General features: G+C 25.6%; 2 protein-coding genes and 1 non-coding gene across 4 annotated transcripts in view; all 3 read left to right on the top strand.

The window, feature by feature from the left end:
* Positions 1-1546, top strand: part of LOC117167079 (retinol dehydrogenase 14-like) — an 18501-nt gene extending 16955 nt beyond the window's left edge. Inside the window, exon 9 of one of the 2 annotated variants that reach the window (XM_033351697.1) lies at positions 1461-1546. Coding sequence is in view for 1 of the 2 variants with exons in the window: in XM_033351698.1 (XP_033207589.1) it covers positions 816-842 (27 nt within the window). In the remaining variant the exon portion in view is untranslated. Of the gene's footprint in view, positions 1-815; positions 1431-1460 lie in introns of those variants that run through there. The other variant, XM_033351698.1, reaches the window with a different exon arrangement.
* On the top strand, positions 1533-26010 carry LOC117167078 (retinol dehydrogenase 14). Its single transcript, XM_033351695.1, has 5 exons — positions 1533-1664; positions 11483-11756; positions 17846-18085; positions 21485-21867; positions 25760-26010. The coding sequence occupies exons 2-5, from the start codon at positions 11486-11488 to the stop codon at positions 25862-25864; spliced, it is 999 nt and encodes a 332-aa protein (XP_033207586.1). The 5' UTR covers positions 1533-1664; positions 11483-11485; the 3' UTR covers positions 25865-26010.
* On the top strand, positions 15972-16042 carry Trnag-gcc. The gene has a single exon. It is a non-coding gene; the product is annotated as a tRNA-Gly (tRNA).

Raw genomic sequence — 26010 nt, 5'->3', positions numbered from 1 at the left:
ATAAAACAGTAGAATTTTGAAGCAAGACTGATTTTTCAATCAAGAAAGAAAACATTTTTAACTAAAAAGATGAATTTTCAACCAAAAATAATTAACTTTTACCCAAAACGAGTTGAATTTTATTAATTTAATCAGCATTTTAAGAAAAATAAGAAAAACGGGAAAAGAGGAGCCTGCGATCAATAAATAGGAATTTTAATCATTTGAAGACTAAAAGAGTTAAAGTTTAAATAAACATTGGAAGTTCATTTTAAATATTTTTTAATGATTAAATCATTTTAATAATAAGAATTTAATCACTTTATTAACAATATTATTAACTATACTTAAGATAAATTTTAATAGACCGTATCCATTTCAAATCAGATAGGGTTCTACACGTGAAGTCACAGAATCTCTCGGGAACGAAGTATGTTGTTTTTGATCAGAAATAAGGTGATACATATTTTTCCTATTTGTAAGAAAAATTTCAAAAGTATTTGGAAGAATAAAAACTGTAGGTTTCCAGAAATTCATATTTATTTTTTTCGCCAAATTTTGAAAATATGAAATAAAATATTTTCTGGAAAAAAACTACCTTTTTTATTTTTACAAATATTTGTGAAAAGTTCCTACTGATAGAAGAAAGGCATATTATCAACAATCATGCGGGCTAAAACATTTTTGAGGCCGGGAGATTTTTTTCTCCCTAAAATGTTATTTATGGAGTATCAAACTTCCCAGATATCTTCATTATCAATGTACAAATTTAAAATAAAATTGGGAAAAAATTTAGGTTGGGTTTTTTGCGAAAATTAATTTTTCTTTTTTTTCAGAAAAACTACTGCGGTCAACAGTATTAGAACAACAACAAAATATCTTAATTACGTCAAGAGTTATAGAGGTTTACAGAATAAAATGGGGGTTTTTGAAAAACAAAGCACAACATTTAAATATGCATAACCTCTTAGAAACATTTTTTTTTTGCAAATCGGAAAAATACGTATCGCCTCATTTCCTTTAAAAAGCAAAATATTTGGCCCCCGAGAGAATAAAGTACATAATTAATATAGGTATATAATAATAATATATATGATAATAATTTAATTACTTTAATGATTTTGATTTTAAAATTTTAATAATCAGAGAATATTCAAATAGATTTAGAATTATCTGTTTAATGGATAAAAATTGAAGAATTATTAACCTAATGTTTTACATTAGGTTAACATGAGCTCATAAGGAGCCAATTCCACCGACAGGTCGTTTCAATACATTTTGTGTGGAATCCTTTCAAAAAATCTATTTTAAATTCAAAAGTAATCTAAACCAATATCCACAACTTTTGAAATTCAATAAAGACTATGTATGCACTCATATTAGCTTTCTTTAATAATATTCATCTGAGGTTGTTCACTCTGGGATTTTTAATTTTTGAACTTTGAACAAAAATTTCTTTCCGGGTCACTCACGTACGTAAGTCGCCCAACTCAGCGTAGAAATCTACCGGTTCAACGTCAAGGTTACGAGAATGCAGTTCGTGAACTTCTCACGAACTGTGGAGGGGAATAAATACCTGTTGCTTGACAAGATGGTAAGTTGGTACCGCCAAGTCCAGTCGTGAACCGGCCGCTCGACAAGAAGTGGCATCCAATTCAGCAACTACGACTTTCTTCATACTCAACGTAAGTCATTTTTCATCTTTTTCTATCTCAAGCTGAAAAATTCACTTCTGTAAATAAATTTATTTCAATAGTTTATTAAATATTAATCCAAATAATTAATTAAATATCAATTCAAATAATTTCGATCAAAATTAAACTGTTGTCGTTTGAAGTTTAATCTAAAGATTTTGATATAAAATCGCACCAGTTGATTAAAATTTCATCTTTTTAGGTTGAAAATTCAAATATTTATGTGACGATTCATATCCTTTGCTTGAAAATTCAAGTATTTGGCTGTAAATGCAAGTTTTTGATTGAAAATTAATTTTCTTATGGTTGGAGATTCAATTATTTAGTGGAAAATTTATCTTTGCTGGTTGAAAATTAATTTTCGGTTGACAATTCAATTATATTGTTAAAAATCAATTATTATTTTATATCATTTGATCTTTTTGGTGCGAAAATTAAATTTTTTTGGTGAACATTCCTGTTTTTCGAAAAAAATATTATTTTTTGTAGAAAGTTTAACTTTTTCGGATGGAAATAAAAGCTTTTATTGAAAATTCAATTGAATTCTGGAACATTCGTTTGTTTGGCTTAAAAATTTAACATTTGGTTGAAAATGAAACTGTTGTTGGTTGAAGTTTAATCTGCATATTTTGATTTAAAATCAGACAAAGTTGGTTTAAATTTCATCTTTGTAAGTTGAAATTTCAATTATTTTTGAGAAAATTCGTATCTTTTGCTTTATAATTCAACTGTTTGATTATAAATTCAACTGTTTTGTTGAAAATAAATTTTCTTGTTTACCAAAATTTAATTATTTAGTTGAAAATTAAACTCTGTTGGTTAACATTCAACTTTTGTTTGTTGAGGATTTTATTATATTCTTGAAAATTCATTTTTTTTTAAATCTCATCTTTTTGGTTACAAAATTCAATTGGTTTTTTGAACATTCATCTTTTTGGCTTGGAAATTCAACTATTTGGTTGTAAATGAAAGTTTTTGGTTCAAAATAAATGCTGATGTGGAAAATTCAATTATTTAGTTGAAATTTCATCTCTGTTGGTTGCAAAATAAATTTTTTGTGAGAATTTAATTATTTTGTTAAAAATTCAATTACTGTTTTGTAGAGCATTCGACTTTTCAGATACATTTTTGTTAGAAAAATCCTCTTTCCTCGTCTTCCATGTGGGATACATTTTTTAAATGAATTACAACATTTCTACGGCTGAATTTTTTGGTTGAAACATGTACGTTTTGGTAAAAAGATGTTCAAAAAAAAAATAAAATACAGATAAATAATTATTTCTTGTATTTAATATTTAATTATTTCTTGTATACTTTTTTTTAACTTGGGTGTTTGGCGTCATAAATACTCTTTTAGTTTTACGTCAATTATTGTAAAAAATTATAAAACGTTACAAACAAAAAATACAAGATTTCACCAAAGCTTTAATATATGGAAACTGTACTTAAAATTTGTTGTAGATATTGGTAGTTTATTGTAGAAATATACAAACTTAAACAAAGAAAAAATACATTTTTGAAACAAAACTTTTGAATCGACGTTAATAATAATACTAATAAATAAAATACAATCATTTCCAGAGGTACCGGTTCAGGGATCGAACCCTGGACCTCTGAGATGAAGTCTGAGCGTCTAACCAACTGAGCCACCGAGGCTCATTAAATATTAAAATAAGAATATCTAAATATAAAATTATATATAATATAGGAATATGAAATAATATTACAATAAATAAATAAAAGCGATGGATTTTATTAAATTATAATTATAAAAATGGCTAGAAACGAACCTAACTTCAGTTCCATATTAGTTTAAAGAAAATAAAAAAAAGTTTCTTAGGATTGCTGAGAAACTTAAAATGCTTTTTCTTTTTTGAAGTATTCATGTTCGGAGAATATTTAAAATGACTTTAAAACATAATGTTATTCATAAATATCAACTAAGCATTTATAAATTTGAAATAAAATCTAGGAAATTAAGGATATATTAAGAAATTTTAAAAGATTCCGAAATAATTAAAAAATTTCAAAAAGATTTCAAAACCTTTAAAACAAACTGTAGATTTTTCAAGATTTCAAACAAAAAATTTAAAAGCCTTTCAAGAATCTTGAAATGTTTTAACAGAATAATATTTGTCATCAAAATTCCTAGACAAACTAAAATGACTTTTTTGTTAAAAATTAATTTAAGAAGATGATTTGAAAAGATTTTGAAAATCTTCAAAAAAGAATCTGAAAGATTTGAAAAAATTTTTTAAATCTTGCAAGATTTAAAAAAAATGCAGGTAACTTTCGAGTTCCAAGGTAATAACAAAAGTTTTCATTAGTTTCCTGGAAAATTTTGAATTGTTTTATTTTTTATTTTTGAGATTATTTTAAAATATTTCAAAACCAATTTTGATGTATAAATTAATATTTCTAGCTTAAAATTAATTAAAAGGGTATAATTTTTTAAATTATACCTTTATTATAATTATTATTGCCTTAATTATAACTTTTTTATTCATTCTTTAATTTATAGCATTGAAAATGAAAGCGTGGATCCATATTTTTCATCTTTGATTTGTACAATGCATAAAAGTTAAAATTTAAAAATTTTGCAGTTTCACGGCTTTTAATGACAAAGTTTTCAATTGAAAAGGACGAAGCTTTAATTTTAAAAGTTTTAACATTCAAAAGTATTCCACTTTGAGTTTTTTAATTTGCAGTTAAGTTTTTATAACTTTAAATAAAAAAGTTTGATCTTTTTAAGAATATGAATCTTTTAATTTCAATTATTGTTCAATTTTTATATGCAGCTAAAAAGTTTTTTTCGATCTAGGGTATCAAAGACTGACAACATTGCAATGACATAATTGTAAATTACATATAAGGAGTCCAATTAATTACTATACGTTTAAAAAAAACTTCAAACTTAAGGATTTTTTTGTTTCATAACGATTGTCCATTATTGCTTTTAATAATCTATGATTTGCTTAAAGTTAAAACATAGAAGCTTTCTTTCTTACAGCTATCACGTTTACATCTTAATTTAAAATCATCTTATTGTAATATTCTGAATATTTGTTATCCAAGGTCGAAAAAAAACTCTTAAGGTACAAAACGTGTGAATTGAACTTTTCTGTAATTTTTGTTGTAATTTATTGCACTCATTTGTAGATTCCAGAAAAAAATGGTTTTGGTTTTTTGTGCTATTTTGTATCAATTTTACCATCAGAGAGTTTATCCACAAAATTTTATAATCATATTTTCAAAATTAATTTACATCATACAGATGTTTCTGATAAAAAATGTTTAAAGAAGGTTCATTCGTAAATTAATATAAGATCAATTTTTAGTAGGTTTCTTTTTTAATCAAATAATCATTAGTTCTGTATGCTGACCAAAATTAAATATTTTTTAAAATCACTTTCCTTATAGAAATATATCATTTCTGCTTAAAATTAATACTCAATCAAAATAATCTCTTTTCAATCTTTTAGCAGTATATAATTTACTCTTCACTTTTTTATTTGTGATTTAATTATTATATTACGAACTTTGGACTCAAATTTTAATATTTTTAATCATTTAAAAACGTAATTACATTTACATTGAATTAAATTCATCACACTAGTACAAAGTTTTACTTAAGGATATGCTTTACATTACATTATCAAACAAATTCGAGCAAACAAACAATATCAAAATTCACCAATCTTTTAAATGTTCCATATAATCGTTCTTTAGAAAAAAAATAATTCGGGCTAAAATTATTCATTTAACAGTAGTTATTTAAAGTTGTGGTTCTTGTTTTTTCTTTAGAGAAAAGTTACAGTCTTGTTATTTAATCATAATGATGAAGGCCTCATTTCATTTAATTACTGTAATAACTGTATGTTTTTTAAATAATTTTTTAAAATAAAATCCACCCAAATAGAATTGTATAGAATCCTTAAAAGAATAAAATGAGGCCTTGGTCATTAGCATGTAATAAGAATTGTAACTTTTTCTTAAAGAGAAAGCAAAAACTAAAGTTCTAAGCTGTTAAATACACAATTTAACCTACATTTTTTTTAATTATGCTTAGAAACCTCCGCAAAGATTTTAAAAAATTGATAATTGATCTGTTTTTGTCGATTTTATAAATCGTTTAAAGTATAATTGACTTTTGTTACAAAACACTGATTGTGTAACTAGACAATTTTTTCTTACAATTGCAAAAGTATGCTATTATTAAATACTTTAATAAGTAAAAAATTTCCTAATTCGAATAAACTCGATAGAAAATAACTATTTTTGATTAAAAACTATTTTTATTGATTCTAAAAAACATTTTCCTACCTTTAGATCTAATACTAACGTAGTTACTTTTATAAATCGCTAATTTATTTTATACCATTTTCACGTATGTAAGTCAAATGACTTTAATTTTAGGTTTTAAAAAGTTTATTTTTGGACGTTTAATTATTTTTTATTCAATCTTATCTCCATTTATATTATCAACCCTAAAAATTGATTCTCATTCACTTGAATTAAAAATCAAAATATTTTATGTGATCCTTGACGTGAATAGAACTATATTTAATCTGAGTGGCCTCGCATACAAAATTATACATAGAACAATCCAACAATTTGTTGTATACTTATTTCTCATACTTCCACTTCCTTCGTGAATTAAAACCGGTTTGCCTTGGTACCGAGATTACAAAAAAAATTACACTTTGAAGTAAGTATGGAAACAAATGTTTTTTCTTTAATGAAAAAAATATGGATGTCGTTATTATCATAAAAATGTTCATTAGGGAAATGAAAAACTGGTTGTAAAGTTAAAGCATTTGAGTCAGTAGAAGATTAATTCTAATAAAAGAGTTCTCCATTGATAAAAACTTCCTACTTCTCTAATGATTTTTTCTCTTCCAATAAAAAAACAAGCAAAAACATTTTGAAAATTAATATACTAATTTTAATAAAAATTAAAAACGCATATAGTACAAAACGCAAATGATAACAATAAAATGTTCATTTTTTGCTCATTTTTTTACACTAAACCATAATATTTAATTGTTCAATTTTTTACGTTAGCAGAAATAATTTCGTGCATATTTGAAACATGTTGTTCCTGGCATTTTTATCGTGTTTTTCCAATTAATTGTAATCAGTTAAAAAAAAATATTTTTTAATTTTAATTTCAAAACATAATGCATATAACAATAAGAACAATAATTTAATAAGCGTACACTATATCCTGGGAATCTTGTATTTTCGAATCTTTAATCTAATGTAGAAATTCTGGAATCATTATGATTACTTTATTAATATTTTTAAAATTCCTTCCTGCATGCAACATGGTTCAAATTTCAAAAATATTTTTATAATAAAAAGGTAATTATTATTGTTTTGAATTTTTTATGTCATTTGATAAGTACGATCTTTTTTGACATTTTGATACCTTTTGCACCTAGCGTATAATCTAGGGAACTCTTATTTTAAATATCATAATAATTTATCAACAGATTGAAAAATTATCTGAAAACTGAGATCGAAATTTTTAGGTTTTTTAAATGTCGATTTTGCGGTTTTTTTTCAATGTATTTTTGTAAACGGTAAATATTAATATTGTTAGAATAAAGATATTATAAAAAAAAATAGGTGTACAGGCAATTTTCGCTGGTAGTGTACCCAAAGTTCAAAAGTTCATATTTCCGAGCCGATTTTTATTCTAAAAGTACTCGAACATTGTATTTTTTGTTTTTTACAGATCTAAAAATAATTCAGCATATATTTAAAATGTGCTATATTCACCATATTTTAAGATTTTAAATTGTTGTAATTTTCTAGCACGGTTTTTAAAAGTGATGACGATAGTGATTGGTATATGTGATGATAAATAGAAGTGATACCGCTGGTATTTTTATCACGTTTTATTAATAAATTGGAACAAGCTTTAAAATAATACTTCTTAAACAAATTTTTATTTCAACGACATCATATAATATTAAGGAAAAAAAGCTTAATTAGCGTACAATATAATCTGAGTATCTTGCCTCTTCGAATCTTCGATATAGTTTCAAAATTCCGGAAGCATTTTGATTACTTTTTTATTATTTTAAAAACTCCTTTCTGAGTGCAAATTTCTTCAAATTTTCAAAATAAATATCTAAACTGAAATTTTTGGCTTCTTATTTTTTATATCAAAGGAAATATTTTATTATGGCGAGTTAAAAAAGGCTGTGTCTATTCTTCCCGAAAAGTTTGGCGAGTTGGAAAAGGGGATGCAATAGTTTAAACAATTTGGGACGACCAGCCAAGTTTATGAAAAATATTTGGCTACTCATCCAGAATTTCAGGTCTGCGAGGCACTTCGTAAAAACAAAATAAAAACAGGTCTAATAATCATAGCAGGTTTTATAATAATTATAATGACTTTGAAAATAACTACAAAAAAATTTATGAGCTTATTTTTAAGGTAACTCCCCACGTTATTTGTCTGATTTAAGATTTAATTTTTCTGATTAATTTTATTAATTAATTCCTGAATTTTTAATATAATTTTATATTGGTTCGAAATAAAAATTTCCTTAAACAGAACAAAATTTATTTGATTTAACCAACTTATTGTAAAGTGAATTTTTCTAATATGATATTAAAGAAAATCTAGCTTCGATCATTAGTGCACAATTACACGTAGGTCATTAAGTCATGATACTGTGAGTATTAATGAATAAGAAAAAAGATGATAAATGAATAACGGACAAAAAAATGATTGAAAGATTATTCCGAATGAAATGCGACATTTTAAAATTTTAATTTGAAATGTTTTATCCCACATTTAAAATAATCTATTGTAATAATGTTAAAAATTAACATTCTGTTATTTGAAACTTAATAGTCAGGAAAATTTAAAAATTAGGGAATTTTGAAAATGAAGTTTTGCCACCCTAATATAAAATTCTCTCCAGTTATTTGTCTTCCTTATATTTCAATTTTTTGCGTTTTCTTCCTTCTGAAAATTATATTTTTAGTTATTTATTTTATTATTTCTTTGAATCTTCAACTGTTTTATTATAAATGCATCTTTCCGGGTTAAAAATTCAATTATTTTGGTTGAGAATTTAACTATTTGGGTAAAACTTTATCTACTTTGTTAAAGATTTATTTTTTGGTGGAGATCTTTATTTTTATTTGTGTGCAGGTCTTTGGTTCTTATTTAGTTGAAAATTCGTCCTTTTTAGTAAAAAGCTAATCTTTGTAGTTTGCAATTTCCACTTTCTTTGGTTAAAAATAAAATTGCTATGTTCAAAATTAACTTTTTTATTAAAAATTCAGTTTTAATACCAACTATGAGTTTGAAAATTAATTTATTTTCTGGAAAATTCGTCTTTTTTGTAGAAATTTAATCTTCTTGGTTAGGAATTTGTGTTTTTGGTTTTTTAATTCATCGCCGAAATTTCATCTTTTTTTGGTTGAAATATGAACTATTACATTTTATGTTAAGAATTCATCTTTGTATAGGTTAAATTTCAACTATTTGGTGAAAAGTTCTTCTATTTGTCTGTAAGTTTGTTTAAAATAATTTGCTCTCGTTTTCTGCGGATTTGGAATCTTAGTTTAATAAGCCAAAAGTTTTCCCAGACGTCAAAAATATATCGTCTTCTAAACTATTTGCTTAAAAATTAATCTTTTCATGTATAAAATTCAAGTATTTGATTAAAAATTCAACTATTTCGTTAAAAATTTAATTATTTCGTGGTCAATAAGTCTGTTTTTTATGAAATTTTAACTGTTTTGTTGAAAATTTGTCCTTTTATATGAAAAATTCATCTTTTATGGTAGAAAAGTTATGTTTTGTAATTAAAATAAATAAATAACTCAGAACCAAAAAAATTTTAATCTGAAATTGTTTTATTCCGTTTATAAAATCTTCCATGTTAAAAATGTTATAAGATTAATATGGTGATCCTTAAATATTAATAGTAATGGAAAACTCAAGACATTTTAAAAATTAGATTTTCCGGCCACCCTGTAAAGCTACAAACAATCGTTCTGAATTTCAAAGATCATTCTTATGTAATTAATTAACTGAACAAAAAAATATCATTTAAGAACAACGTTTAAACTGCTGTTTGTCTAACTTATCAGTTATACCATTTCTTTTAGGACTTTGAAATTTATTAAAACAGATCATAAATCAACTTAATAGCAATGATTCGTTATTTTAAAGCCATATTTTTTGTATGAAATATGACAGATATTAATGTGACCTTACAATAAGGCAAGAACAGCTGCTGTTTACTTATTATTTAAATAATTTTTATAAACAAATTCACATTTTAAGCATTTTTTCAGGAACTGTAATTTAAATAAACAATTTTATCAAACAAATCTATATTATGACTATTTCTTTATGAATACCCTTAATTTTTTTAGGATATTACCTCAAAATATTTTGCTAAAGACTTCTTGTTGTTATATTAAAAATAGTGATAAAAGCTTTTTCTTATATAAATCATTTTTAAATTAAATAAACATTTTCACTATTTTTTAATGAATAGGATAAATTTTTTTGCGTAACTGACACGAAACGGCTTGTCGAAGACTCATTGCTGTTATATTTTTCAAATTGCAGAAGATTCGTAATTATGCAAAATAAATTTATATAAATAAATCCAAATTTTTGAATATTTTATGATAAATAGCCTTATCAAACGTTTAAAGATTTCATAGCTTCTATCCAGCGCCGGATTAACATTTTTCGGGGCCTGGGGCTAAACCTTGAAGGGGCCCTTTTAAGGGCAAAAAAAATCCCAATTTCGCTGTAAACTTGATTAATTTTTTGAGGTCAGGGGCCTCTCGGCCCCCTGGGGCCTGGGGCACTAGCCCCATCGTGCCCCTTGGTAAATCCGGCGCTGCTTCTATCAATTTAAAGAACATGACAGTAAGCAGTCTTTCACAAAATATTTCGCGTTAACACCGCAAAAAGATTAATCCTATTCATGAAAAAATGGTCAAAATGTGCAACTGTTTATAAAAATTGTTCATATAATTAACAGTATCTGTCAGTATGAAAAATGACAGCAAGGAGTCTTTAGCAAGACATTCCTAGTTGATTCCAAAAAATAAGATAACATTTTTTTTGAAAAAATAGTCATAATGTACATTTGTCGATAAAAATTGTTTAAATAATTACCAAATAGCAGCTATGCTCAACTTAATGTAAGTGCAGATTAATAGCTGCAATATCTTATGCAAAAACTATAGATTTAAAATAGGCAATTATTCCGAATCACGAAAAAATGACTTTTGTTCATTAGTTTGTTTTTAACAATATAAACAATTATTTATCTTTCCCTAACCCAATATAAATTATTGTTAGTTAACTATTATATGTATTTATAACCTGTCCTAAAGAACTTGAAAGTCTCAAAAGATAAAAACATCCAAATCCGTTGAAAATTGTATACTGTCGAGCGATTTTTATCCAAAATGGTATTTTTTTCCTCCGCCGTGCGACATGCCTACTGAATAATTTTAAGCTTCCTTTCAATTGATTTTTGATGGTGTGTTGTCGGCAAGTGTAGTAAAATAGGTTTTTGTCTGTGTAATGATAGTTTATAAAAAAAAATATTAATCTCGTTCCTCTGCATAGCTTAGTTAGAAAACGAGACCGGCAATCTTGTAGACGTGGGTTCGCATCCCAGAGGAGCTTAAAAAATTTGTTTTCACATCTAAAGATTATGACCATTTTGGTTCAAACTATTAGATAAAAATCGTAATTTTATCGAAAATAATAAAACTATTACTTTTTAATTGTCAATTTTTAATTTCAGACAATGATGTTAAGCTGGGTATCCTGGACAGCCTTGTTCATCCTGCTTGTAGCAGTAGTTCTGGGCTCTGCAATTTTTCTCCTCCTTGCTTTGAGATTATATGTATACCTCAGTCTAGGAGTATGCAAAAGCAAAAGTAAGATGAATGGAAAAACTGCCATAATTACTGGCTGTACCTCTGGAATTGGGAAAGAGACAGCAAGAGATTTCGCTAAACGAGGAGCTCGGGTTATCATGGCCTGCAGAAACGTGCAGAATGCCAATAAAATAAAAGGTTTTTTATTTTTCATTTATATATACATATGAAACCTTCTTAATCCGCTCAATTTGTTTCACGAATGACCAACTATAGCTCAAAAGTCAACAACCTGATGAATATTCAGGAACATATTAGCTTTCTTTTATGTGCTTTCTCTCAGGAAAGTTTCAACTAGCTAAAACAGAAAATGTTATTGAGGAAAGAATTAATATTGCATGTTAGGAATTTTTATTCGAATTTAATTCAAACTTTCCGATATGTTTATTTAATTTTTAAATAAATAAATTTTTTCGATATGGAAAAAAATTATAGTTAAAAAGGAAAAATGCTGAAAAATTAAATCGACAAAACTAAAGCGTATTTCAAAAAAGTCATTTTTGTTTCTGAAACATTCAGCTGTATACCAGCTTAAAAACAATTTTCTGTAAAAATTACTCCTGTTTAATTATGCTTACCCCGAAAGTGATTTTAGCTTGATATTGATTTAATCTGTGTAATACATTAATTTTAATGATATATAAATTTGATTTATTAATTAAATATCAATTTTGTCTGTGAAAACGGTAATGAAAAAAACTAGCTATTCGTTTCGACATTTATTTAAAAATAGCCACAACGAAACCTTACAATTTCAAAATACCTGTAGAAATTTCTAAACTTCTGAATCAAAACCAGTTTCATTATCGAACAGTCAAAGAAACTACATAGTTTTCACTATGAATCTCAACGGCCCAAAGTGGGTCGAATCGGAAATTTACTGTTTTCATTCCACTTCAGGTTGAAATTCTTAACCGATTTTAATGTCTTTTTTTTAGAAAGACTTACGTTTAAATTATTCAGAATGTCATTGGGATGGATTTTTTTATTTCTTGCTTCGGAACTTGTTACTTAAACAAATACAGCGTAAAAACTGTCCATCTCAACAATATTGGTTCTCATTCCTGAAGAAATATTAAACTCAAAGAACATTAATATTTCGCTTAAAATTCAACCAATGTGTTATAACAATTATATAAACAAATACTTCTTCACAGTGGTTAATTGCAAAAAAAACTGTTTTCTTAACTGAAAATGCTTGAATTTTCTATGATAATAATATTTTTCCAGCTAAAATGACCATATATTAACAATTACTATTTTTATAAAAAACTTCATAAAACAATTATTATTTTTCTTTTTCATAATTTTGTGTTTATTTTCCATTGAAGCTAATTTAAAATTGGTTTGAAAGTTATTCCAAATGAAAATTTAAAAATTAAATACTTTATATTGCTAACATTAACTATTATAAACAAATTGAAAGACCGAATATTCTCTTAGCAAAAAAATCTGTATCCTACTAAATCATGTGGTAGAGATCTAAGTGATTTCAGTAGTTTTCAATTATTATTTACAACAAATATTATCAACAAATTCAAAACTAAGGTGCTATCCCTCTGAAAACTGATTTTCTACTGAATTGTGTCGAAAATAGAACTGATAGATAATATTTCAATAACTTTATATTTTTACACTCGACCAAAAATACACAAAAATTAAAAAGTTACTCATTTTTCCTGTACAAAAAAATTTCTTTGATTTTACTAAAACATTTTGTAAAATGGTGAGTGTAAAGTGTGTAAGTAAAGTGTGTCAGCAATAGAAAATTTCTGAATTAGTTATGATATTTGTCGTTAACAATAACAATTTAAAGTTGCTAAAAGATCAATTCCACGTTAATTATTATTCACCTCTTTGTAACCTGATTTGGTAGAACAATTTTTTTTAATGACGGCGCCTAATATTTTTTTTCATATAATATTTGTTATAAACAATAAAAAATATGTCATTCTATAATAATTTATTTGATTCAAATTCCAAATTTATTTGATTCAATCCGAAGATTATTATCAAAAATTAGAAAAAGGACTTATTACAACAAATTTTCTTGTTTCTCTCACATAGTGTCACTTGTTTGTAAAACAAATATCTACTATTTTTATTTATAAAACCAGGGAAAGCTAATCGGTACTAAGTCTTTAGCCAGTTCCATTTGTTTATTACATTCACAATGTAGTAAGATTTATTATCTCACATAATTGTTATTACATTGATCCATAGGCCAATAAAAAAATTACTTAATCGATTGTAAACTGTTCTTTTAGAAAGTTTATTTTCTTCTCCAGTAAAATTAGGTTGATTGGACGTAGCACCGTTTAGCTTTCCCCTCTTCAATAATAAAGTAAACAAGAACAATTATCATTGGTTGATGAGATTGTTCCTGAAAATAGTAATTGTTATAATTTAAACATTATCCCTTGTAAAAATCATTCTTATACCAAACTTAAGCATTTTCATTAAAGAAGAACAGAATTTCCGCTGTTGACCACTGCAAACAAGTATTTATTTATTTGGCCTTTGAGCTAATGGCTTATAAAATTTACTCTAAATATCTATTTTCCTTTATTGTATCTTCATTAGTGTGACCCAAAAAATTAAAAGTTGAAAAATTTAAGATTCTTTTTATAATATTTGTTACTTTCGAAGGAAAATTTATATTTGAGCTAAAACCAACAGAACCTAATACTCCCTTACTGGCCTTAAAGCATTTGAAGATTAATTCCTTCCTTAATTTCGATTTAACAAAAAAATCTCAAAGGGATTATTGTCTTGAATTTTTACCGCGAATTCAATAGTGAAATTGCATTTTTAGACAAATTTTTACGTTCTTTATTAATTTAAATAATATGTTCTACAGAATGAAATTCAAAAAATCTATTCAATAACATTCAGAAGAATTAAATGATAAGCGTTTCTAAAAAATGTAATCTGTTAGGAAAAGTAAATTCCAGATCCGGTCCACTACCTTTCCAGCTAAATAAGTGCTACGAATAGCATGTCATTCAACGCGAGGAAAGTTCCAACCGTATGAAACCGGCTTCCTATATATCTCCGTTTAATGTTGTGTAAATGAATTCAGTATTTCATAAAGATTTTGAAGCGCCTATTGTTTTTCAACTAGAATTTTGTAATTCAGACAATCAATCTATATTTGTCAATGCTTAATTTTCATATAATTAGACTAATCGTCACAAGATTAATTGATTTGATGAAGTGATTGAACTTCATACATTTGTAGATATTTTACAAAAGCATAAACTGAAAAAAATATTCTTAATAATTACGATATAAAAACGAAAGAAAATTATTTTGCTGACTAGTAGTGAACCCACGTACGAAACGCAAGTTCACATTTCTGAATTTTTATTTCCTAACATTAAAATTATGAAAAATTTGAAAACAATTATTTAATAAATTTTCAAATATTAAGTGTTTCGAAATTTTTGTAGGCATAGTTATAATTAATAATTTGTATTTAAAGGAAGTATTTGCAATTTTTAAAGAAATATAGGTTTTTATGTTTGATTATTATAATTAATAAAAGGGCTTTATATTACACAATTTAAAAATGAAATTTTAAACAAAATTTTTAAATGAAACAAAATTTGGATTGCAATTTCGAAAATTGGAAATTTTCATTACAAAGTAATTCAAAGCAATCAAAATAGATCAATTTTATTTTGCATTACAGAATATGGAAATTGAATAATTTAACATTGAAAACTATTAAATTCAAATCATTTTCAATACGAAGCGATTAAAATTTGACTATTTAGAATTAAATGTTCCAAAGTCGAATTTTCTGAAAATCTATAATTTTAAATTGTCATTATATTAAACATATTCTAGTTAAACCTTAAAATAAATGAAATAAAAATGTCTAAAATAAAAAAATAAATTCATCGTCATTTTCATTGTTAAATATGGGAATTTTTTAAAGTATAAACTTTTAAAATTGAATTATTCGAAAAAAAGTATTTAAAAAATATAAAATTTTCAATAGGAAATATTCAGAATGAAAAATAGGTCTACTCCTTGAAAATTTTAGTTATACTAAGTAAAATTAAATAGTTGAAACAACTTTAAATGGCTTAATTTTTAAATTTTCCTTTAGAACTATTACTAATTCTTACAATTTGGGATTAAATATTTTTCAATTTTTAGCGAATTAGGTTTTTTCTTTCAAATCTGCTACTGAAAATCGGAAAATTTTAAGATAATACATTAAAAATTTGATATCTCATTATTTCATACTTTTGAAATCATTTTGGAAGACTTTAATATTTTAACAATATTTAAATTTAATAATTCAATCCCACCTGATTTCAATAATATGACTCACAACAACAAGCATCGGTGGTTCAGTGGTAGAATGCTCGCCTGCCACGCGGGCGGCCCGGGTTCGATTCCCGGCCGATGCAATTTTTTGTTCTTTTATTCGTGATTTTTTATTCATTCTTACATAATTATGAATTTAGGGAATTCAAGTACTCATTTTATATCGTTCTAAGGCTTTGCATGCAATCTTATCATTATCATTTTCAATACTTCCCTTGATGCAAATCAATGCCCAAATACTTGGAGAATTCAAATTCAAACCTTCAAAAATTCTAGAATTTCAAATTGTCATTGAATAAAAAAAAATATTATGTAACATTAGAATTCAACAGACAAATTTTTCTAAGATAAAAAAAATTAATTCACTGTTCAAAATGGATTATTTTTCAATTATAACCCTTTCAAATTGATTTTTTTCGGAAAAGCGTTCAAAATAAATAGTAAAATTATTTTAAATTTAAAACATTAAAAATTTTAAAATCTCTCCTACAGACCGTTTAAAATTAAACGAATTCGAATTTCATTTGAAACTGAAAAAAATAAGTTACCAAAAATTATTGTAAAATTAAATCTTTTTTATACTTAATGCCTTTAGAATATCAACTATTTTAAATAAATTAACATTGTTAAAAAAATAGAAATATTCAAAATTAAAACTTATGAAAGGTAAAAATTGAAAATTCAACGTTTAACATATAAACTCAGAACACCTACAATTGAACCATTCAAAATTTCAAAAATGACTTAATAGTTTAATTTTTGACACTTTATTCAGAATTATTATTCAGTCTTGAAATTTAAAAAAAATATATTTTTCAATGTTAATCGATTTCTTTTTGTGAATCTTCGACTAAACACCGGACAATTTTAAGAAATTACATTAAGCATAAAAAATTGAATTTATTCAATAATTTAGGTTTTAAATTTTTAATAATTATTAACATTTTCAAGTGAAAAATCCTTCAATTTGGAATACTTCGCTTTAAAATCTTCTACTTCTTAAGGTTGTAATTTAAGAAATTATTCTCTTCATTATTCATTGTTTTGAATTTATTCGAAAGACATTAATTCAAATGCGTTTAATTAAAAATCATTTAAACCAAAAATTGTGCAACTATCGAGTCTTTGATTTTGATGTGATAAAATTTTGAAGAATTTGAAAAATCAGAAAATTTCGTATCTTTAAAATTGAAACCAAATAGTTTGGATTATTCAAATTTAAAATCATAAAATTAATAACTGATTAGCAAGATTTTTAATATGAAATTTTTCATATTTTAAAATTTTAACTGTGAAATAGTCGTGAAATTTTTAATATTTGAGTTTGAAACTACAAAATAATATTGTAAAATTGGAAGCCTTAAAAAATTAAGTAATTTTAAGGCTTTATAAAATTAACCTGGTTTAGAATTGCGCATCCAAATTACAATTTTAAATTGAAATAAGAAAAAGTTTAAATATCATAGATATATTAATAATAAGTATTATATTATACATAATATCAAGTACTAAAATATTTAAATTCTGTCAAGAACGAAAAATCACTGTAATTTTCATTGTTCAAAATTAAAAAAACTTTAAATATTGTAAATTGTGAACCTTTTGAGTTCAATCATCCCAAAAAACGTTAGAAATGATACGCTTTCTAGTTTAAAACGTGAATCATTAATGAATTCCAACTAGAAATGTTAATCTTGCAAGAAAGTGGTTAAGAATTATTAATTTTAAAATTTAGTATCCTGATTTTTAAAATTAACTTATTTTAATCTAAAGTGCAATATGAATAACTTGAAAATCAATAGCAAAGCATTTTCATAAATGTAAATAAATTTTATAATTAAATTATTATCATACAAACACGATTAACTTCTATTTTTTTGTTGCAGATGAACTAATAAAGGAAACAGGCAATGAAAATATCGTAGTTCGTAAACTGGATCTATCGTCATTGCAGTCAGTGCGTGAATTTGCCAAGCAAATAAATAATGAAGAAAAAAGTTTAGATGTATTGGTTCACAATGCAGGTACTGCAGAAACTTTCACAAAGAAAGTCTCAGAAGATGGTCTCGAACTCACAATGGCCACTAATCATTATGGGCCGTTCCTCTTAACACATCTTTTAATTGGTGAGTAAAGAAGAATGAATTATAATTGACATTTTAATCAATACAGAGTTCGATAATAAAATATTTACTGAATCCGGCCAGATTTAATACAAGAAGCATAATCAAGAATCTAAAAAATATTAGTTACTTATTAGTTATTTACTTTTTTGCCATAGCTTAATATTGTATTTAAAAAATCGATCATTAAAACGTGAGTTACTTACATTCTTCAGTATCATTTTCTTTTAATATAACTATTTTTTATGTTAAAATACTTTTGAGAAAAGGAACTCTATACAACTTGATTGGAACCAATCAAAAATAAGATTAGGTTTATAATATATAATGTAAGCTTAAATTTATCCTTCTAAATTTACATCAATTAACTATGGTATTTTGAGTGTATCCATTCCAAATTGAAATCAGCTGCAATTTTAGAATCGTTCACAAAAAAATTGAAACTTTTCGTTTAAATTTTATAACATTTGACCTAATTGAGATATTTAATTGTAAATTATAAAATGTTGTGCTAGATATAAATTGTCATACTTCATACTTCTTCATTTCTGATGTTGAGCATGTCATTTTACATCTTGTACTTTTTTACCATTTATTATTGTCTCAGACGCATAACATCGCAAATTCGCTGAACGTAGATCAATTATATTTAATTGGAGTTAAATGTAATCTTTGCTGGTTTTTCTAAAGACATCGTTTTTAAGTTTTTCTTTGCTGTCTCTGATGAGGATAATTGTGCTGTTTCGAAATCCACGGTAAAATTAACAAAATTATTTGCTCAAATTTGTATATTAATTTGTTACTCGAACAACAACAAAATCTTGTAAGTTTCATGCGGCGCAAACTAGTTTTCTGGACGAAAAATTTTGTTTCGAGAAATGAATTTTCGTATTTTTCATACCAGCAAAGACATTTCGAAAAAAATCTATTAAATAGTTTGGTCATTTAAAAAAAAATCTATTAATAAACACCTAATAATCTTTCAGGATACATATGGTCGTTTGCGAGAAAAATAAACAAATTTTCATGGCCACAAAAATGACTTTGTCTGTCTAAAATTCACTGAATGTCTTAACTCTTTACATAATCAGAAATGTAAAAAATATTTAATGAAATTAAAAAATGTGGTTTTCCTTAGGATCCACTTTCCATGTTTACAAAATTCATCCAGGACGAAAAATTAGGATTGAATAGAAAAAGCCACTTTTTTACTTTATCCATTTTTTTTAGTATGTGCTTACATATATAAAACACCAAGAGGTATTTTTTTGAAGAATTTAAAAAAATGACGTAACCTCACCAAATACAAAAAGATAAGGTTTATGAAAAATCTAAAGCTTTCGAGAGAGTACGATCAAACTCACCAGAATTTAGAAAGAAAATTCAAATACCTTGATTAAGTCAAAAGGAAAAGATGTTTCGAGAAAGAATAGGTGTTGTTTTTTTGACAAGTAAACTTGAACGTTGAAACATGCTTGACTTCGCAGAATTCTTTTTTTTTCAAATAGAAAAAATACGTTTCGTCTGATTTCCTCTAAAAAAGAATATATTTGGTCGCCACCAGATTCCATAACTCGAAGTGAACCTACCTGTCTAATTTAAAACGGATTCCATAATTGAGTCTTAAATTGAGACTTTGTTGAATACCGTAAAGCGGGACAAACCAGGACACGTTGCGGAAACCAGGCCACTTATAATTGTATCATTTATAATAATTTGATTTACTTTCTTGTGGATTAAAATCCGAATGATGTATTACTGTTTTCTATAAAATAAATGTCAATCTTTATTTTAGATACTATCTAATCCAGTTTCGCGGTCAAATTTTTATAAATATAATATTTGTGTAAAACTATAATTTTCTGTATTTTGATTAATTCGAGTAAAAATACTGGCTAAACTTTAATTATTACGATTTTTTTAATTTTTGTATTCTTACTTTTTAATCTCTAGAAACATTTGGAAACTCCTAAACCGCAATTTTTTTTAACATTTCAGAGAAAGTACGAATGTTCTAAAAAAATTCGAACCTGAAAATATTAATTTATTACAAAAAAGTTCATTTTATATCAAATAGTTCAATTTTTAAACACATAGATCAATTTTCTACAAAAAGATGAGTTTTCAACGCAATAAATTGAATTTACCTAAAGAAATACACATTTTGAACAAAATAATTGAATTTTTAATCAAACAGTTCAATTTTTAATTCCGAAATATAAATTTTCCACACACAAAAAAGATGTTTAACAATTCAATTTAACTTTTGGCCAAAGATGAAATTTCATCCAAAAGCATTCATTTTCTATCAAAAAATACGACTTTTCAACAAAATACATGAATTTTCAACGTAAACAGATCCAGTTTCAATCCAAAATGAAATATCTAAATTTTTAGTTAGGAAAATTAATTTTCAAACCAAAGAAAAAAAAAATTTTCAACAAAAAGAAAATGAATTTAAACAAAATACAGTAAAATTGAACCAGGAAAGACGATTTTTCAACAAAATAGTTGCATTCTTAACCAAACTACTTAATTTTTAATTAAATAATTACATTTTTTACCGTAAAGTTGAAATTTTTACGAAAGGAAGAATTATCAAACATCTCTGAAACTGACCCGAAATATTCCTGAAATTTTTTTAAATCTTACAAAATAAAAAGTTTACTTTAATATCTTCTAGATTTTTTTGATATTTTTAGAAACCTTTGGACACTTTTTGAAATTGTCTTTAATAATTACATTTTTAACAAATACAATCATTGATAATTTTCTAAGAAATCTTAATATTTTTTCATTGAAATCTTTCAAAATTATTGAAAAGTTTTAAAATTTTGTTTTTGAAATCTTCAAAAACTTACATTTTGTTTTAAATTTTTTGAATATTTTAAATTGTTTTTTCCTAATCGTTTCAAAACTTTTAAATGTCCTAAATGTCTTTTCCAAAATAGTCAAATTGTGTCTGTAATTTTTAAAACACTTCGCATAAATGACTAATCCTTCTAAATATCTTCTAAAATTATGGATACTTTTCCGAAAATTTTACAAATATTCTGATAAATAGAAAAATTGCCTTGAAATGTTTCGGCGACCTTTTTGACAATTTTGAAAATTTTTTGAAATATTTTAAAAGATTCTCTTAAAATTAATTTTTAAAAATAACAAATCAATTTTAATTTTCGTAGAAATCTTAAGATTATGTTTTTATGCTCTTGAAACATTTCCAAATTCACATCTTACAGAACTTTAATTGAAGATCCCGATTAATTTGCCGTTTTTTTTTAATTTGCGGTTTTTTCCCGGTTAGTAAAGACCATGTAAAGACCTTGTTATAATATGCGTTACTAACATAAATTTAAATTGTTCAGGAAGAAACCTAATTTCTCTCTGTTTTATTTTCAGATTTATTGAAAAAATCCGCTCCAAGCCGCATAGTAGTTGTAGCTTCTGAACTATACAGACTGTCAACCTTGAATTTGGAGAACCCCAATCCAGTAGACACTTTCCCAGCCTACTTGTACTACGTTTCGAAATACGCCAACATTGTTTTCACTTTGGAACTGGCACGTCGTCTTGAAGGCACGAATGTGACAGCAAATTGCCTTCATCCAGGAATGATCGACAGTGGCATTTGGAGAAGTGTGCCAGCTCCATTATCTTGGGGCCTAAGCATCATCATCAAGTCATTTTTCAAGTCACCAGAACAGGGCGCTCAAACTTCAATCTATCTTGCTGTTTCTGACGAAGTTGCTGGAGTTTCTGGAAAATATTTCCTGGACTGTCATGTAAGCAATATTATTATTTTACTAGCAAAACCCTAGTAGATCGCAAGAACGGAATGGTTACATAAATTGCGTGACCGTAAAGTGATCGACCACGTAGTAACAGTTTCATTCGCTGGACCTGCTAGGACATATTTTTATCCTATTTCACATTTATTTACAATGTGGATGTTGCATAAAATGTGAAAAATAAATCTTTAGACACTTGAAGCAGCGAATAACGTTATGGAGAAAATAATTTTTTTAGATTTCTAATACTTTGAAAAAAAATCTAGTTTACGTATATTTGTCACATTCAAAAAGATGTGACGTCACGAAGATATATAACTGATTACCAATCAGACCACTTTAGACGCCATGTCACTTTTCAAAATTTTTACCCATGGAGACCAAAGTAATGTAACGAAAAATGAGCATATTTTTTCGCGAAGTACACACGCCTAAACTTCCCGTGCGTGGCGCTAGTATGAAGATTTGTATAAATCACGTGGTACAAATATAGCCGCCCACGAGACAATTGTAACAATACAATAATATAACCTGAAATCAATAAGTATCAAATATTATTTATGAAATTATTGGGCCATGTAATAAATAATCATTAATTTAAAGTCATACCTTTCTGCGCAAGTGTAAATGTGGTCATACATTTTTTGATAGTTGTACGAAACTTAAGAAAGGTAAATAAGGATAACATGTACAGGAAAATAATTTCCGTGATTGAACTCGTTCTTTTATGAAAAATTATTTTCATAGGTCTTTTAGTATTGTACTTACCATTTCGATATCGCACTTTCACTTCATAAATTATATATTTAATGTACAGAGTATATTTTATAGAGTATTTAATTGCACATGAATTGAGGTTATATTATTCTTTTCACGTGGACGGCCATATTTGTACATATTTTCATACTAGCGACACGCACGGGAAGTTCATACGCGTGTACTTTGCGAAAAAACCTGCACATTTTTGTGAAGTCGATGTACAGGACTTTGGCCTCCTTGTGTCTATTCTCCATGTTATGACCCATCAGGTTTCGCGGCTGTCAGGGATTTCTACTTGACAGCTGATTCAGCTAATTGTCCTATAGCTGTTCCAAACTATAAATGCCCCAAAAAAAAGAGAAAAATAAAATTACAACCGAAGCAAGCGGGATAAAAGATATAAAAAAAAAATTATTTTGGAAATTAGCCAATTCCCTAAAGAAGGTAGATTATTGGCTAAGAATTGCTCTGTGCCTGGATGAGATTTTAGGGAAAACGTAAACGGAATGGCTAAAATCGTGAAAGACTGTTCCAATTATTTTTTCCGTAATTATTATTTGATAATAATACATTAAAGCCCTTTAGAGATATTTATACATTAAAATTCATGTTTGTAAATTTTTTTTTAAATTACACAATTTAGGTAGTTTGAATCTTCCCGCAAAGAATGACGTCACACAGATGTAACTAATCTATGCGTTAAGCGAAAAATGCCGGGAGCGGGTGCCATATTTAAACTTTATTAGAAAAAAATTTTCAGTTTTATTCAGAATTTCAGATTGAACTCAACCCTCTTTTTATGTTTTTACACATCTATATTTATGTATTTATATTTATTTATGTGTTAAACAATTAAGAATTATAAACTGTCCCAGTGAATTAATTAATAAAGAACTTTAAATTTGAATCATTTTTGAAACCAAAAGCCAAGACCTTAATTCTAAATCATCCGAGCAGAAAAAGTTCATAATGTAAAACATGCATAATACAACATTTTTCATTATAAAACTTAATACTTGTTTATTTTTTTATAGTAAATTTTCCTGCTTAAAAATTCTTGAATTTTAAAGACACAATTAAAATTTCTATACTTTTAAAACTTCACATTTAAAACCTCTTTGATTTAAAAATGTATTTATAAAAATGCTTGAATTTTCTTCATTTTGAAGGTAAAATGTCAAATTTTCAATTCTAAATCTGCAAAATTGAAGAAATTTCAAATCAAAACTAAGCACTATTAACTTAAAAAAATAAAAATTGCATAGTTTTATATTAGCAGTTTTAATTACTAAAAAATATTAAATGTAAATACGCACAAATAAAAATTCTTAAATTTGTATTATTTTAAAGATCAAAAGTCAACTTTCCATTTCTAAATCTTCCAAATTGAAGAAATTTTGAATGTATGATAAATCATCAAAATTACTAAAATTTTAATTGTAATACTGAAAACTTGTCTTATTTCAAAATTTAAATTGCCAAATTAAAAACTCTTCAATTCTAAAAATTCACAAATTCAAAGCTCGAAAAGTTGAAAAAATGTTAATTCTAAATCCTTCAAACTGCAGAAGTTTTTAATGAAAATCGTCAAAATAACGGACTTTTTTCGTGTAAATTGTTATTATAAATAAATTTAAATCATTTTAAAACTAAAAATTTTCCAATTGTTAATTATATTTCTCAAAATATAATAATTTCAATTGAATTAAAACAATGTTTTTCATTTTCAAATGCATACTCGTGAAAAGGCAACATTGAAAATCTAGCGTTCTATTGAACATAAAAATTCAGAACTCTGAAAGATAAGATTTAAAATCAAAGAAAGTATTCTGACATATGCATTGTAATTTGAGATAGATTTATTTTGATTAATTTAGATTTTAAACGAAACTATTTTTGTTAAATATTAAATCTTTTAATTGTATATTTCTCAATCTTGAACAATTCATTTTTGACAATCTTAAACTAAAATTTGGATTATTTGAATATATTATATTGAAAATTAAACACAAAAAACGAATACAGAACAAGATCGCTATGATTCAAACATTTAAAATTGCACAATTTTAAGCCTTTAAATTCTAAATTATTTAAGAAAAGTTAAGTTTAACATTGTTAATGTTTTTCTGGAAGCGTTTAATTCAAAATTGATTAATTACAAGTTATTTAGACTGACGAATTATATATTTTCATTCTTCTAAAATTGGATCCAATCTGGAATTGTTAGATTTAGAACGTTTCTAGTTCAAAATCCTCCAATGTATTTAAAAAAATTGTTTGACCCATTAAATTTAAAATTAGTAATTATTGTTTAAAAATGTTCTAATCCTAAGAATAAAAATGTGGTTATTATTGGATTAAATTTTTTTTATATTTAATGTTATAAAAAATCCAGAAACGTGATACTATCAAGTATTTCGATGTGATATTCTACGATTACGAAAAAATTTTTAAAACCATAATGTTTTGAACGTTTAAAATAAAAACCAAACAATTTAGAATATTCCCATCTAAAATTATTATATTAAATACTGATTGCCAAACATTTGAATACAGAATGTTTCAATTTTCAAAAATTTAGATAGATGATAAATATATTAATAATAGGTATCAAATGACATTCAAAGTGATTGGATAGATTTAATAGTAAAAAATGTGATTTTTGTGAAAAATTTAATTTTTGTAAAAAGAAATCACTGCCACTTTTACTATTCTAATTGAAATTTTGTCGATATTGTGAAACTTTAAAGTTTACTTATTCTAAAAGCGATGAAAATTCTATGCTTTCTAATTAAAAATTTTTTTAAATTAATTAATTCAAACTTGAATCGTTAAAGGTTAAGCAATTCGTAACTTCGTTTAAAAATGGAAGAATTCTTAAATTAGTATATTGAAACTGAGTTATTAAAATTGATTGATTGTAATATAACCTGCAAAATTAATAACTTGAAAATAATTGACAATTTTATAAGATGTCAAACATAGGAGCGAAAAGTAGTAGCCTCAATTTGACGGAAATAGTGAATATTTGATTATTATATAAAATAATAATGATTTTAGAAATTTTTTCTATACGAAAAAAAATAATTCTCTTAACTACTATAACAGCTTTTATCAATTTTTTCAGGAATCTTGGTTGTCATCAGGAGTCTCGGACGCCGCAAAAGGAAAGAAATTCTGGGAATTGAGTGAAGGTTTGGCAAAACTCCAACCAAGCGATCCGAAGATATAAAAAAAAATCTCATATTTAAATTCCGCCCATAAAAGACTTCGTCATACAGTTCATCTACTGAACGTATGACTTTAGCTTAAAAATGTTAAAAAAAATTGTTTTTATACTCAAGTTAATGAAACCAATAAATATGGTTGTTTTTTTTT

Source organism: Belonocnema kinseyi, chromosome 2, assembly GCF_010883055.1.
Source record: "Belonocnema kinseyi isolate 2016_QV_RU_SX_M_011 chromosome 2, B_treatae_v1, whole genome shotgun sequence".
Classification (NCBI taxonomy): domain Eukaryota; kingdom Metazoa; phylum Arthropoda; class Insecta; order Hymenoptera; family Cynipidae; genus Belonocnema; species Belonocnema kinseyi.
The sequence above is the reverse complement of the archived record's forward strand: the minus strand, read 5'-3'. Positions and strand labels throughout refer to the sequence as shown.

What these genes read in the sequence shown, in the direction of transcription:
- LOC117167078 (XM_033351695.1), top strand. Translation starts at nt 11,486, where the DNA reads ATGATGTTAAGCTGGGTATCCTGGACAGCCTTGTTCATCCTGCTTGTA. An exon ending in GAATGCCAATAAAATAAAAG is followed by an intron (nt 11,757 to 17,845) that starts GTTTTTTATTTT and finishes TTTTTGTTGCAG; the next exon opens with ATGAACTAATAAAGGAAACA. An exon ending in CTTAACACATCTTTTAATTG is followed by an intron (nt 18,086 to 21,484) that starts GTGAGTAAAGAA and finishes TTTTATTTTCAG; the next exon opens with ATTTATTGAAAAAATCCGCT.